Below are 16780 nucleotides of genomic sequence, written 5' to 3'. Positions count from 1 at the left end.
TTCTGACTTCTGCCCCCTCCTTTTCCAGTCAGTCCTGATGAAGAGCCTCGGCCCAAAGCATCAACTCTTTATTGCCCTCATTGAGGTTGCCTAACTTGCAGAATTCCTCCAGCATTTTTGTGTTTGTGGCTCTAGATTTTCAGCATCTGCAGAATCTCTTGTTTTTATGCTCAGTTCCACTTCACTGTCATGAGGAAATCTATGCCCCCAGTCCTTGATCTCTCTAAGACAGGGGTTCGCAACCTGGGATCCACAGATTCCCTCGGTTAGGGTCCACGGCATAAAAAAGGTCAGGAACCCTTGCTCTCAGGGAAATAGGCCTTTCCTATTTCCTCTATCTGCACCTTATAATTTAAGCTACTTTACTTAGTCTGCCCTCAGCTTTCCGCTCCAAAGAAAACAACCCCAGGTTATGTAATTTTACCCACAGTTATACCTTTCTACTTGTGCTAACTTCCTCGTAAATCTCCTCTCCACCCTCTCCAGCACAATCACATCTTTCAATTAATATGGCAACCAGAACTGCACAACATGTTACTAACTATAGTATTACAGACAGCATTAGCCGAGTCAGGAAGGTTGTACTAGAAAAGGAAAACATTTGAACGCCTTTATTACCTGCCCTGCAACTTTAAAGGTCAAGTTTAGCAATACCATTCAATATCCTAAATACACTGTTTTACTATGCTTTCATAAAGCTCTCCAAATGCAAGTGCTCACATAACGCAGAAATAAAATTCATTTGCCACTGTCTACCCAATTAACAAAAGAGTCCACTTTTCCTGCAGTCTTAAGCACTATTCCTCACATGGTCATTTCTAGTATCATTTGGAAACCTCTTTACTGTACCTACACACTGAAGTCAAAATTATTCATTTATATCACCATCACTAAGAGCTCTGTGGAACTCCAAATATCTCAAATATCATCCTTTACCAATTGCTTCTTGCCACTGAGCCAATTTTCAATTAAAATTACCACACTTCCAATATCCTATGGGCTTTTCCCTTTTGGGACCTATCAAAGCTTGAGCTAAAATCCTCACTGGACGTTTATCAGTCGTCATCAGCCCCTCCCCTCCTGTCCCCTAGAAATGCTAATCTTCCACATTCATGCCCATTTTAATCAGAATCCTTTCCAGATCCTCTCCAATCAGGTACGCAATCTTGCCACAGTACCAATACAGCTTTGCCCAGCCCATAAATGGCCCACAGTAATGGTGACAACCTATTCCTCAGTATCCTTGCTGACCTGTCTGCAGCCTTAAACACAATCCTCCTCCATTCAATCCTTCACAGTTGCCATCGTCCTCCAATCTCTATGTTGCCCAGCTGACTTAAACCAAGTGAGTGCTGTTCCATTCTTACCTCACAGACTCATAGCCAGAGAAGCATTGACAACATAGTTCTTACACCAGTGCTGTCTTCCTCCGCTGCCTCCAAGGATTCTTCCCCATATCCTCTCTTCCACCCAACCTCCCCATTTCTCATTTATTTCCTGTCCCACTACAACTTCTTCAGAAAACGCCACACTGATCTCCACAACCAATGTCACCCAGCTTTATCCAATCTTTCCTGGCCTTTTAACTGTCAGAAGAGTAGAAACTTGAACAGGCAATCAGACTGTTTATAATATTGATATTAACCAAGAGCCATCAAATCTCATGTGTGCCATCACAAACTGCCCACTTCCATCTCTAAATGCTGACTAACTCTACTCCAAACTTCAATTATCTTCTCTACATCATTCTTATCACCACACTTGACTATTCCCCAGTTTTTCATCCATCATCACCATGCTTTCCAAATGGCAGCATCTCCAGGTGAAGAAATGTTTCATTTTAACACTTCCCCCCTTGTTTTTAAAACCCTTTATGGTCTCACCATTCTCATAACAGAAATCGCCCCCAATCCTACAGCCTTCCAAGATCTGTCTAATTCTCGCCTCCACTTCATTAATTTAATCATTCCACTTTCAACAAACATACGTTCAACTACTTTCTTTTCTCCTTGAAGGCGCTTCAACAGAAACAGGCCTTTTAGCCCAATATGTTGTGCTGAGCCAAATAAATTAGTAATCAAATGGCCAACTGAACTAATCTCTTCAGTCTACACGATGTCCATATCCTTCCATTTTCCTCACATTCATGTGTCTATCTAAACATCTCTTAAGTCTTTAATGTTTCTGCCTCTACCACCAACCACCCCAGACAGAGCACTCCAGGCACCAAGCTCTCTGTATAAAAAAAACTTGCCCCTCACAACTCCTTTGAAATTACCCCCTCTCACCTTATATGCATGCCCACAGGTATTGGACATTGGAAAAAGATACTGTCAACTCTATCTCTGCCTCATATTATTTTATAAACCTCTATCAGGTCTCCCTTCGGCCTCAGCGCTCCAGAGAAACAACCCAAGTTTGTCCAACCTCTCGTTATAGATCATGCCCTCTAATCCAGGAAACATCCTGGTAAACCTCTTCTGCACCCTCTCCAAAATCTCAACATCCTTCCAGCAGCAGGACAACCAGAAATGTATGCAGCCTAACTACAGTTTTATAAAGCTGCAACCCAACTTCTTGACTTTTGAACTCAATGTCTCAACTAATAAAGACAAGCATGATATATGATTTCTTAACCACATGTGGAGCTTTGAACTTAGACCTCAAGAACCCTCTACTCATCAAGGGCAAGACCTTTAGCAATGTACTGTCTCTTCACATTTAACCTACCAAGGTACAGCATTTCATATTTGGCCAGATTAAACTCATCTATAATTTCTCCACCCATATCTCCAACTGATCTATATCCTACTTTATTCTTTGCCAGTCTTCTATGCTATCCACAACACCACCAATCTTGGTATCATCTGAAAACTTACTAACACACTCATCTACATCGTCATCCAGGTCACTTACATACAGTCCATCTGTTCCAACATTGTTTTATGTGACTTGGGGTGATTTCAAATTTTTGTCAAGCAACTCTCCTATTAAAGACTTGCCACATTAAAGATACAGTGTGAATTGTAGTCGGCTTCATTTTAGGTCATAGTTATGCTGAACATGCTGCCAGGGTAGGGATTGCAGTCATGGTGATTCAAAGCTTGATCACAGAGAAGAATATTGAAGAAGATTTGGGAGGAGAAGAGGGAGGCAGAAAGTATACAGGAAACTTCATATCTCAGCCCCAGGACAGCCAAAGGTTCTGACAATGGTAGAGCCAGAAAGGAAAAGGAGGCAGAAGAAATGAAGATGATGCAACAGGGCCATTGAAAGGTGGAGGAAGCCACAGAAAGATGGAGAAGCAAAGACATCAAGTAATCTAATGAGCTTTGAAAAAGCAGATGCTAGGGCACTAGCAGCCAGTGTGAGGGCATGAAGAGAGGGACAAATAGGATGGAACAGGATATGGAACAAAATATCAAGTGCCGTCCAGATTAGTAAATCCCAGCTAAATTTGTAATACCAGATGTAAAACATTTCGAGTTTAAGGTTAGAAAAAGAAATATGGCAAAAGGTGGAGTTTTGTGTCAACATGAAGAAAGAACAGGAATAAGACAAAGTTGAGTTGTATCCCAGCATCAATACCAGGCCTATGCATGAAGATCTTCAGCTCAAGATATTAAGAGACGCCAATGTCCTTGAATTGGCAACTCTATACGTTATCTACAACTTCAAACAGGGGAGAAGAGAGAAAGTATTGGCAAGTTTTGCTACAGTTTTATTTTATTTCCCCCTTCACTAGGCATTACTGTGCTATGATGCCCATTGTTTCAATGTAAAACAAAGCACTACCGTTGTTAAATAAAGTGCAGGAAATGGCAAAACTTTTTTTTAAATACTCATTTTTGAGAACTGGGTATTGCCAGCAACACCGACAGTTTTAGTCAGTTTCTAATTGCCCTCCACAAGATGATAGGAAGCTACTTTCCAGAACCACTGCAATCTACGCGGTACTGGTACAACTGAATAGCTTGCTAGGCCACTTCATCAGACACTTAGGGGTCAACACACGATATGGGTTTGCATACACATGTAGGCCATATCATGGAAGATTTGTTTCCCGAAGGATATCAGAAAATCTGATGGCTTTTTGAATGACAATATTCATATTCATCATTGGACAATTGATAATTCTTCCCAAATTCTAGTTTATAATTAGATACTAAATTCCACAGCTGCTATGATTTGATTAGAATTTCAGACTCCTGATTGTTAGACTACATGGTTGGTCACCAATCTGGTAACAACCACGGCACAGCCAACACACCCATCGTTATTCAAGAGTACCCCTGTAATTCAGTGTGTGCAATTTCAGTACAGTAAGAAACAGAAAAATTATGAGTTGTCCCCTGGAGAAGCAAAGTCGTTGCTATTACTTTCTCCCCCCCACCCCAAGAAAAAGAGAGTGCATTGAAGCTATAAAGTAATTGCAAGTTGTCATCTATCCTGAAGAAGGGTCTCTGTCCAAGACGTTGACTATCTATTCATTTCCATAGATGCTGCCTGACCTGCTGAATTACTGAATTGTGTGTGTTGCTCTGCAAGCTGTCATCTGTCCTGGCTGTAAGTTGTCAATGTGAAATATAAACGGCTCCTCCTGGAAATGATGGTGCTTGTTCTGTCATGAGTTTCCAACACTTCTTGCTTTTATACTAAAAGTGCCCTTAGCTCTTAAACACTAGTCTAACCTGTGTGTTTGATTTTAAGCACGGTCTGAAATAGTCAAGCATCACTGATTCAAGATTTCAAGTTTATTTATCACATGTACAGCAAACCATACAGAGAAATGCATCGCCTGCGTTAACAAGTGTGTGCTGTAGGGAACTCGCAAGTGTCGCATCACATTCTGGCGCCAACACAGCATCCACACAATGCTCAGCAGAACAACACTGAAGAGAACAAGCAGCCGAACAACAGCAGCAAAACAAGCCCCGTTCCTCCCTCCCACCTACGTGCATATACATCCCTCCAACCCCAAGTTGCCATATTTTCCGAGGGCATCCAGGATGACGCAGCATCTGCTATAACAAATGCAGTCATTTGCAAATGACTGGACCCTGCTGGCTCATTACGGCTCAGAACGAATAGCAGGTTCTGGTATCGAATGCAACAGTCAAAATGAATCTAATCATTAATGGCAGTGAGATATTGTCATCTAGCAACAAGTTGGGTCTTCCAATGCCAACATGTTCAATTCTAAATACATAAAGGCAGCAAGGACAAGGTTAGGAGCAGAATGGAAATATTTATGTAACAGTGGAAATGACATTTGGAGACTCAGAATGCTCAAAAGGGAACAGAGTCACTGCCCTTGTGCATGGAATTGAGAGTAAATCTCTCTCTCAACATGAAACGGTCAAAGGAGGTCAGGAATAGGATCCCATTCATCATCAAGCAGATTAATGCCTTGCGGATGTGTTCACATGAATTTCTTATGGCAATTCAGGAGTTACAAAAACAGAGTTTGAGAAACATAATAAATGGCAAACAAAAACGATTTTAGATCCACTTGCATTACGTGTGTTCCCAATGATGGCACAATAAAAGAGCTGGAGTACAGAAAAATGTTAAACCTATATTTATGTAATTATCTTGACAGAGCAATCAGAGACCACTTAGAGTATCATAATAGTGCTAAAGACAAAGTTAAATGAGCTATGTGATGCTACAGCTGAATTTTCAAATGCATAAATAACTTGCCAAGAAATATTTTGCTTGTACAAGACCACGACGAATTGAGAAAGCCTGTGGAATACTATAATTAACTCTCCAATGGGCAAGAGGCAAGCCACAACAAGTAGAGGGTACCAGGTTAAGTTTACTGAGATTAGCTCATCTGAAATTGATCAACAGTTTGAGCTCTACAAGTGGTCTAAATCCACACGGCTAGAATAGGAGCATAAGATCACCAACAATTGCTTCACCTGACAGCTGCGTCCCCTGCAAAAACAACTAATTATTTTCCCTAAAATATTTGACACCTGCAATTGAGCTGCTATGAACAGAACTGATAAACAAATTCTATAGTAAAAAGTCAACCACACTGAAGTTAAAGCTCAGAACAGATCAGATTTTTTTGTTGCAATGTCTGATGATTTAGACACCAATATGGTTCTTCAGAAACAACTTGAAAATGCAAAAAGTAAGATAATACACAACAGGGCAGCTTGCTTGGTGGAAATACAAGCAGGTGGTCAGTCTCTTCATAGTAAGCGAAGTAGCAAACGATACCATGAATTTGCCAAGTTCAATGACCGAGTTAAGAGCATTCATGGAATAAAGTGTGAAATCAGACACAACAAGAAAGGTGCCCAGACTTTGGAATTCTACAAAATCAATAGGCTGCCGACTGACTTGTAAGCAAGAGCAATGCATCCTTGTGTGGCCGGTGCTCAGTTATGCGAACAAATACAGTGCTGTGTATAGCACTGGGAAGTTACCATATTGATGTCCTCCTTACAATTGTCAGATCAAAAGGATGGAGAAATAAGTGATGAACATTCTTTAATCATTTTGAAGTTCTGAATTAGCTTTATGGAAACAGATGTTTTTAGGGTGTGCTGCTAGATCAATTGAAACCAAACCTAACACCCCGATACAGAAATGTCATCTTTTCGTGGGGCTCAGCTCCCTGATAATCAGCGTTATTTACTTTAGAGAAGCACAAACACACTGGGAAATAAGTAAAGACATACTATCATCAGGAGTTTGCTGCTATCCAGGTGAACGAGTTACTTAAGATTCATGAGCACAATAGGACAGCATTTCAAACACAGAATGTAACAGCACAGTACAGGCCCTTTGGCCCACAATGTAGTGCTGACCTTTTAACCTACTTCAAGATCAATCTAACCAGACCCTCTCCACATAGCCCTTCATTTTTCTTTCATCTGTGTATCCATCGAACAGTCTCTTCAACACCCCTGACATATCTACCTCTACCACCACCCCAGCAGCAAGTCCATGCACCCACCTCTGTAAAAAACCTACCTCTGACATTTCCCCCCCCCCCCCCCATATTTTCCTCCATTCCGATTATTATGCTCTTTCTGTTCCGCCCTGGAAAAAGAGCCTGGCCGTCCACTTTACCTGTGCATTTTATCATCTTGTACACCACTACCCTGCTTCACTCCAAAGAGAAAAGCCCCAGCAGGCTCAACCTTGCCTCATAAAGACATGCTCTCCAATCCAAGCAGCAACCTCGCAAACCTCCTCTGCACCCTCTTTAAAGTTTGCTTCCCATGATGAGGCAACCAGAGATGAAGACAATACTCCAAGTGTGGTCTTATCAGAGTTTTATAGAGGTGCAGTATTACCTCACAGCCTTTGAACTCAATCCCCTAATGAATGAAGGCAAACACAACATGTGACTTCTATCTATCCTATCAAAGAGTTTAAGATGGCACTTCTGAAGATGGGCGACAGCTTACTGGTGGTTCATAAAGAAATACAACCATATACTTTATTAGTAACACTTGCTGTGGAAAATTGTGGTAAACTATCACAGCAAACAATGAAGAAGGCGAACGCAAGGCTAACTCAGGGGTTGAGGTGCACGCGTGTGATGCAAAGTTGGAGCTAAGAGAAGTGGTTGGAGCGAAGTCAAGGCAGGTTTGAGACAGAGTCGGATTTGGAGTCAGAGATGGAGTTGGAGCAAGCGAAAGTGGAGAAAAGTTGGAGCGCAGGCACCTCAGAGAATGTTCACCTAAACCAAGAGCGAGGTTTGACCGATTGAAGCGCTGGGCTGATTTGAAAAGGTTGGATACAGGCCTGAACTTGGTGGCAGGATCCAGGCCCAAAGCGTATCGATGCAGTGGGTCTAGCTCCTAATGTGGGAATGACCCAGTGTTTGGACAATTTAAAATCCGGCCCAGCTAGACTGAAAAGGCAGAGGGTAGGGACCGGAGGCTAGGGTCGGGCCGGTTCTGTTCACTCTCCACAACATTTACTCCTCTCTCCTCTGCGTTGAGCTGAGGCTGTGACCTACTCCAGGTTTTGTGTATGTGAGCTTCAGTTGCAGGTCTATGGACTCACTTCCATTCTGAATGCTTGCTTTCATTGTTTGCACGATTTGTGCTTTTCCCCTCCTCTCCCCATGCATTGAGTGTTGGTCTTTTTTATTCTAGCTGGGTTCTTTCGGATTTCTTATTTTGTAAGCAGATGAATCTCAAAGTTGTATAATTTATACATACTTTGATAATAAATATACTTTGAACTTCAGCTGCAATTTTGAGCGATGTATGAACGTGGATCTTAAGATCCCTCTGCTCCTTCACATAGCTAAGAACCCTGCCATTCACCATGTACTTTGCCTTCAAGTTCGACCTTGCAAAATGCATTATTATACACCTTTCTGGTTTAAACTCCATCTGCCTCCTATCAATGTCCCGATGTAACCCTTGATAACATTCTACACTATCCACAACCACACCAACCTTCATGTCTGCAAACTTACTAATGCATTTCTGCATCCAAATCACTTACATAGTTAAAACATATCACAAAATATTTTTGCAAGATTTTCAAGAATGCAACTAGATTTAATTCCAGGAAGTATTTCTTGGTTACACTGAATCATTGAAACATACTGCCAGCATGTGCAGCAAGTATGGACTTGAACTTCTGATTTTAGAAAATCTGCCATGTACTCCTGGACAGAGAATACTAACGGAGGCAAATTGCTGGTTAGCCATGGATATGAAGATTTACGGTCTATTGCGTACTCCAGGATCACTGCTTTTTTGCCTCAAAGAGATGTGCATGATCCGCTGAGCTCATTTTCCCCATTTATACTTGATAACCCTCCATTCGTGAAATTCTGACATCTCTCCACCTCTTAACCAAACAAATCAGCCCATCGTCTGGCCTCAACATATTTTGTCCCAATATCTCTTTTGCCTTGGTGTCCGTCTACAACTGACTGCACAAATGACCTCTTGTCTCATTCCTGTGAAAGACACAGACCAGCAGTTGAGCCTTTGTGGATGGCTAGGGATCTCTGTCTGGTCCTGGACAAACTGCTGCTGGAGATTTTGCTACCCTTGTCTACCGGGTCAGCTGCTTATCACAATAAAACGGTGAAGCATTGGAGACCCAAAGCAGAGTAGAATGTGCTGAAGTAGCTGATCTAAGCACAGTTAGGCTTTGAGATACCTGGAGTGAGACTGAGAGGGGCAGTCTGTAATCACATCAATGAAATTAAACCACCTGCAGATTCTGACATGCTGCACTTCCAAAGGAATAAGACGATAATAATTGGCTGATGTTCTTCAACTCGTATCATTACAACATTGAAACTTTAGCCGAGAAAGGCAAGAAAATGGTAGAAAAAAAGTTTGCTCTTTCAGACAAAATGGTAAACTGAGATGCTACACAATATCTTTAATGGATGCCATTAGATCTCTTATATTTGAAAATGACAGGATACTGCATTCTATTAATTCTACAATCAACATGACATTTTATCTTAGTGGCACCTTGCTCTGTATAAATTGGCTGCCATGTTGCTACTGTTACAAAACTAAATGATAATTTACAAACACTGTTTGTTGTGTAGCATTTGGGGTGGGTTAAAGTCAAGAGGCAGTGCATAGATAATAGTTCTTTTCTTTAACTAGATGAAACAGTTTAAAGAAAAATCAGGTATCTCACGTGGAGACTTGAATTCCAGCCAACTTGGTCCCTTGATCTTCCGGTTGAGGAGCAGAAGTTCAAGACTCGAAGTATTGGTGCCAAACACGTGTGAAAATGTTTCCCCTTTCAAGTCAGAAGGAAGCGGAGGCAGGTCAGCCTACGGCAAGAAACAGCAGCAGTTAGACAAGTTTCACCAACTATCACAGAGCAGTAGAGCACAAAACAGGCCCAACAGCCCACAATGTTGTGCCAAAATAATTAAACTAGTAATTAGATGCCTAACTAAATAAATTCCTTCTGCCTACACTATGCCCATATCCCTCCATTCTCTGCACATTCTAAGAGACTGTCGAAAATATCTGGCAACACACATCAAAGTTGCTGGTGAACGCAGCAGGCCAGGCAGCATCTCTAGGAAGAGGTACAGTTGATGTTTTAGGCTGAGACCCTTCATCAGGACTAACTAAAGGAAGAGTTAGTAAGAGATTTGAAAGTGGGAGGGGGAGGGGGAGATCCAAAATGATAGGAGAAGACAGGAGGGGGAGGGATGGAGCCAAGAGCTGGACAGGTGATTGGCAAAAGGGATGTGAGAGGATCATGGGACAGGAGGCCCAGGGAGAAGGAAAAGGGGGATGGAGAAAAAACCCAGAGCATGGGCAAGGAGTATAGTGAGAGGGACAGAGGGAGAAAAAGGAGAGAGAGAGAAAGAACATGTGTATATAAATAAATAACGGATGGGGTACGAGGGGGAGGTGGGGCATTAGCGGAAGTTAGAGAAGTCAATGTTCATGCCATCAGGTTGGAGGCTACCCAGACGGAATATAAGGTGTTGTTCCTCCAACCTGAGTGTGGCTTCATCTTTACAGTAGAGGAGTATACTGTATAGATGATGGCATGAACCTGATGGCATGAACATTGACTTCTCTAACTTCCGCTAATGCCCCACCTCCCCCTCGTACCCCATTCGTTATTTATTTTTATACACATGCTTTCTTTCTCTCTCTCCTTTTTCTCCCTCTGTCCCTCTGGCTGTACCCCTTGCCCATCCTCTGGGTTCCCCCCCCCCGTCTTTCTCCCCAGGCCTCCTGTCCCATGATCCTCTCATATCCCCTTTGCGAATCACCTGTCTAGCTCTTGGCTCCATCCCTCCCCCTCCTGTCTTCTCCTATCATTTTGGATCTCCCCCTCCCCCTCTCAAATCTCTTACCAACTCTTCCTTCAGTTAGTCCTGACGAAGGGTCTCGGCTGAAACGTTGACTGTACCTCTTCCTAGAGATGCTGCCTGGCCTGCTGCGTTCACCAGCAACTTTGATGTGTGTTGCTTGAATTTCCAGCATCTGCAGAATTCCTGTTGTTTGCGTCGAAAATATCTCCTGCATTTGCCTCCACCACCACTCCGGCAGCAATTTCCAGACACCCACCACGTAAAAATTTACCCTGCACTCCTCCTTTGAAATTACCACCTCTCACCTTAAATGAATGTCCCTTAGTATTAGATATTTTGACCCTGGGAATACATTAAATATACTGAATCATTAAAATACATTAAATACATAGGTTTATCATTGTCACATACACTGAGATATAGTGAAAAGCTTGTCTTACATATTGTTCGGACAGATCAGATCATTACAAAGTGCACAGATGTAGAACAAGGTAAAACAATAACGATGCCGAATAAATTGCAACAGCTACACAGAAAGTGCAGTACAGGTAATCAATCAGGTACAAGACCATTACAAGAAAGATTGAAATGCTAAATAGCCACCTTATTGTACTAGCAGACTATTTAATTGTCTTATAAGACCAAAAGGAAAAAATATAATGGCTGTCTGTCTATGCCTCTCATAATCTTGTAAACCCCAGTCTCTTCCACTCCAGAGAAAACAACCCAAGTTTGTCCAACCTCTTCTTATAGCAGATGCCTTACAATTCAGACAGATACCTTGCAAACCTCTTTGGCACCCTCTCCAAAGCCTCCACCTGCATCCTTCCAATAACGGAGCGATCAGAATTGAATGCAATACTCCAGAGGCAGCCTAACAGGAGTTTCATAAAACTGCAACACAGCTCCTGACTCAACTCCTTGATTGAGAAAGGTATGCATGACATTTGCCTTATTTTAAACCACACTATCAACATGCAGCAAATGACTTGAACCCCAAGATCCCTCTGCACACCAATGATGGTAAGGGTCTTGCTTTTAACAATCTGTCCCTTTGCATTTGATTTCCCAAAATGCAACACCTCATTTGGCCAGGTTAAACACCATCTACCATTTCGCTGCACATATCTGCAACTGACCTATATCCAACTGTATCCTTTGCGGGTCTTCTACACTATCCACACCACCACCAATCTTTGTAATGTCTATAAACTTACTAACCCGCCCTTCAAAGTTTTCATCTGGGTCATCTACACGCGTCACAAATAGCAGAGTTACAAATACGGATCTCTTTGGAACACAGGTCACAGACGTCCAGCCAAAATAAATCCATTAACCACCACCCTGATTTCTATGGACAAGCTAACTCTGATTCCAAACAGCCAATTCACCATGTACCCAGTGCACCTTAATATTCTGGATGAGCCCCCACAAGGGTCCTTGTCAAATATCTTTCTAAAATCTATGTACACAACATCCACAGTTCTACCTTCATCAATCACCTTCGTCATTTCTTCGAAAAGCTCAATCAATTTACTACAGCATGATTTGCTGCACACAAAGCCATGCTGACTGTCCCTAATTAGGCCATGGTTTTCCAGTTGCTCATAAATCCCTTCCCTTAGAATCATCACAACTGATGGGGCACCAGCAATGGTGGGGCAGAAAAACTAAACTGAGTTCTTTGATTACTAATTGGCATCCTTGGTTAAGTACAAATGATTTTCTAGCATATGTTATTAATTTGAGGCAAAACATAACTAGATGTATTTAAATGGATAGTTTCCATATATCAAGTATTCTATGGCATTTATCTGGCCCACTATTTCCCGGATGGTAGATAGCTGCAACAGTTTGTGGTTGGGGTTACTCGTGTCTCCAATGATCCTTCGGGCCCTTTTTACACATCTGTCCTTGTAAATATCTCGAATAGCAGGAAGTTCACGTCTGTAGATGCGCTGGGCTGCCCGCACCACTCTCTGCAGAGTCCTGCAATTGAGGGAAGTACAGTTCCCATACCAGGCAGTGATGAAGCCAGTCAGGATCCTCTCAATCATGCCGCTATAGAAAGTTCTTCGAATTTAGGGGGACCATACCAATTTCCTGTTCCAATTTAATACACTCCTGCAAGGACCACACTTCTCCATCTAGAAGTAATCTTAAAGCAGTAACATAGCAATGAAATATTCACTGTACAAGCTTGTACAGAACCACCAGGCAAGAATTCACTAAGAGTTTTCAGGTTTTTTGATAAAATCCTGAATATCAGAAATAGAACACAGAACTAAACTGTCAAAACACCCCACCAGTAATGACCATCAGCATAAAGAGAACAGCTAAGCCCTTAAATTTACAGTCAATGGCATTACTATCAGCAGGTACCTCACCAACAACATCTTCGAAGCCACCATTGACCGGAAATCTAATTGGGCCAATCACATACATATTGTGGGTACAAGGCCAGTGTTCTGTAAGAAGTGGCTCATCTGGAAACACCACAGAGCTTGTCAATTATCTACAAAGCACAAGTCAGCAGTGCCATAGAATATCTGCCTCTTCCCAAAATGTTGAAGAACCTGAACACCAGACAAAGCTGTTTGCACAACTGACACCGCAAGCACTTTTTTTCCCTCTCTCCACCACAAGAAGACTGTGGCTGAGTGCGTGCCAACCGCAAAATCCATCATAGCCACAAGGATTTCCTTAACATCATCTCCCAATCTTCTGATCCCTAAAAGCAAGAAGGACCAGGACAGAAGATGCACAGGTACTCCACCATCTGAAAGTCACACGCTATCCTGACTGTAAAATTTAATCACCATCACTGGAACTCCTTATCCAACAACATCATGAGGGTGTCATTATCAACATGCATCAGTTCCAGATGGCGGCTCGCAAAACTGTAATGGTGGTTAGAGATTAGCAACTACAACCATCCAGTGAATATAAAGATTGCATTTGGATAACTGAGACATTTCAGTATACTCACTGCATATCTGACTTCTAAGTATTCACAATTTTCAGAGATGTCTGGAATTTCAAAAGCATACTTTTTCTCCACTTTCTAAAAATTAAAACATAACCACATCAGTAAAGTCATGAGGTACCAAGGATCAAATGAATTCTGGTCAGCGATGCATTAACCAACCTTTGATTTGAATTTCATTATTTTGTATCTTTCAGCAATCGCTTCACTGAATTCCTGATAAACATCCGCTAAACCTACGGCCGTTTCTGTATCCTCTCCAGTTTTAAGATTTGTGCGCTGAAAAGAAATCACACATAGTACATAAATTCAATGATTATCATTTTCAAGAAAACATTAGAAGCAACTTAATTTAAATTGGAAAGGTCACTCTCTCTAGTTCATGTCAATAATGTAAAACGTATTGACCCAAGTTCTCATACACTGAACAGCAAGAGATCCAAAAAATGTAAACAAACTAGGATTGCACACAGCACAACACTTCCTGAATATTAAAAGCAGCAAAGAACAAGTATATTGCTCACCTTTCAAACCAGAGTTTTAGGACAGTTTGAGGCCTATTCTTCAGTCAGAACCATGTGATGCTTTGTTGTTTGATCAGGAGACAAAGTCTCATTGTCAAGATTAACACCAAAACTCCTTTGGCATTAATTGTAAAGTGTTGAAGTGCTGAAATTGCCAATGCTGGCAAGACTACAAATCATTAGAGACTTGGCCTCTCAATCAAACTTACTCAGGTCTCAGCCTGAAACTGCTTATTCCTCTCCATAGATGCTGCCTGACTTGCTGAGTTCCTCCAGCATTTTGTGTGTTTTGTTCAAAATTTTCAGCATCACAGAATTTCATGTTCATAAGTGACTACAATTGGTATTGAGCACAACAAATCATTCTTCACTTACTGCATTTCTCTGGAGGAAATGATCCTGCTTTTAATGGGAGACATTTCTAGCTACATTTTTATTCTTTTGATATTATATTTATGAGTAAATTGACTTTTCACTGGAGAGTCAAGGATACAATGCAAATACATAATAAATTAAAACTATTAAAGAAATATTGTTAAAGCAGATAATGAGCTTAAAATTTGATTTAAAAAGGACAAGATGACCTGCATTCCAGAACTTTCAAAGAGCTAGTCATTCAGATAGTGGGAGCTCTAGTTTCCAGCTTCTGAAATTCTGTACATTCTGGAATGTTTTCTATTGACTGGAGGAGCAGCAAAGCTACCTTAGTAGTTCAGAAAGGAAGGGTAGCAGAGAGAAAAAAGGGAGTTCTGATCCGTTGGCCTGACAGAAGCAGTTGTGTATATGTTGAAATTTATAATGGAATATCAAGATACCTACATTAACAATATGGTCCAGCAGAGTCTAGAGGGATTTACGAAAGGGAAATCATGTTTGACATTGCAAGAAAGTTTGTGAACCCTGTAGAATTTTCTCTATTTCTGCATAAATGTGACCTAAAATGTGATCAGATCTTCACGTATTTTGTTAATATATCAAAATAACAGGTACTTCAGATTGGCAGGCGGTGAGACACCACAAGAATTGTTAACTAGGTTCTACATTAATGATTTGGTTCTGGGGCCCAAATCAATTGCTGATAAACCAATACTAAGTCAGAACACGAGTGGCAGTGAGAATGTGGAGAGGTCAAGAAAATAAGGACACTGTGATGAGGAGGCAACAAAGTGGCAAGTGGCGTACAGCGTAGAATAACGTAGGGTTATTCCTCTCAGTACAAGAATCTGAAATAGTGACTACTATTTAAATGGAGAAAGACTGAGAAGCACTAACATTGGGTGGGACCAGTGTGCTCTTGTATACAAGGCACTGGAAAGTAACATGCAGGTACAAAAGGAGAGTTAGATAGTCAAATGTTTCATTGGCTTATAACTGTTGTAAGATTTGAATACAACCAGAGGGATATCTTACTACAACTATGAAAGACCTAGACTCATGTGAATAACTTTGTTTTCCTAACCTAAAGAGAAAGGATATACAAGATCAGGGGTTCCCAACATGGGGTCCGTGGACCCCTCGGTTAATGGAAGGGGTCCATAGCAGAAAAAAAAGTTGGGTACCCCTGTACAAGATGAGACGCAGGAATAGTTCACCAAATTGGCTGTTGTGGTGACAGCTCAGAATCAGAATCAGGTTTAACATCACTGGGATAGGTCTCGAAATTTGTTGTTTTGCGGCAGCAGTACACTTCAATAAATAAAAAATTTTTGGAAAAACTATAAATTAAAATAAGTACATATAAAAAATAGATTAAATAAGCAATGCAAAAGAAACAAAAATAATGAGGTAGTGCTCATGGGGTTCAATGTCTAATCAGAAATCTGATGGAGGACTTCCGGTAGCGCTCATGGAGTGAAGTCACGTTCTTGACTCGCTCCATTACCTCTGAGTTTTTCTTCTTATGATCAGCTATATTTTAATTAACCATTAAGGCATCAACTTTTACAATACTTTGAAACAAATTGGGCTCTTCGATAATTGGATGCGTTTAAGGTCTGCTATGTCTAAGAATGGAAAAAACAGGAAGGATGGCAAACCTCCGGTTAGACCGAAAGGTACCGATTCCCCTCCGACTGAACCACCGGTGACTTTGAAAGCTATATCGGAGCTAATTCAAAGGAAAATTTCAACTAGTTTCCAGAAAATTGCCGATTCAATCGAGAAGATACAGATATCTATTACGGAACATCGGTCGGCTATATCTGATCTTCAAAAATCCACGCAATAAAGTGAGCTCAAGATGGAGAAAATCGAAGAAACAATTAATGTAATGAAGAAGAAACTCTACTTTCTGACCTTTAAAAACTCTGACTTAGAATCCAGAATGCGACGGCAGAATCTTCGAATGATTGGGGTGCGTGAAGCTGTTGAATCCGATAACCCTATGAAGTATTTTTCTCAACTTTTATAAGATGCATTTCCTACTGTATTTCCTGACCAACCACCGTTATTGGATCATGTTCACAGAGT

At 41.2% G+C, this 16780-nt stretch overlaps 1 protein-coding gene across 2 annotated transcripts in view; it reads right to left on the bottom strand.

Annotated features, from left to right (window-relative positions):
- pola1 (polymerase (DNA directed), alpha 1) overlaps window positions 1–16780 on the bottom strand; it is a 301055-nt gene that overhangs the window by 248571 nt on the left and 35704 nt on the right. For both annotated transcript variants that reach the window (XM_063049905.1, XM_063049907.1), the window contains exons 12-14: window positions 13950–14066; window positions 13791–13865; window positions 9655–9793 (exon numbers count right to left, since the gene is read on the bottom strand). In XM_063049905.1, coding sequence (XP_062905975.1) covers window positions 9655–9793; window positions 13791–13865; window positions 13950–14066 — 331 coding nt within the window. The remainder of the gene's footprint in view (window positions 1–9654; window positions 9794–13790; window positions 13866–13949; window positions 14067–16780) is intronic.

Source organism: Mobula hypostoma, chromosome 6, assembly GCF_963921235.1.
Source record: "Mobula hypostoma chromosome 6, sMobHyp1.1, whole genome shotgun sequence".
NCBI classification, from domain to species: Eukaryota; Metazoa; Chordata; class Chondrichthyes; order Myliobatiformes; family Myliobatidae; genus Mobula; species Mobula hypostoma.
Note: the sequence above shows the minus strand (reverse complement) of the source record. Positions and strands in the feature narration are given on the sequence as shown.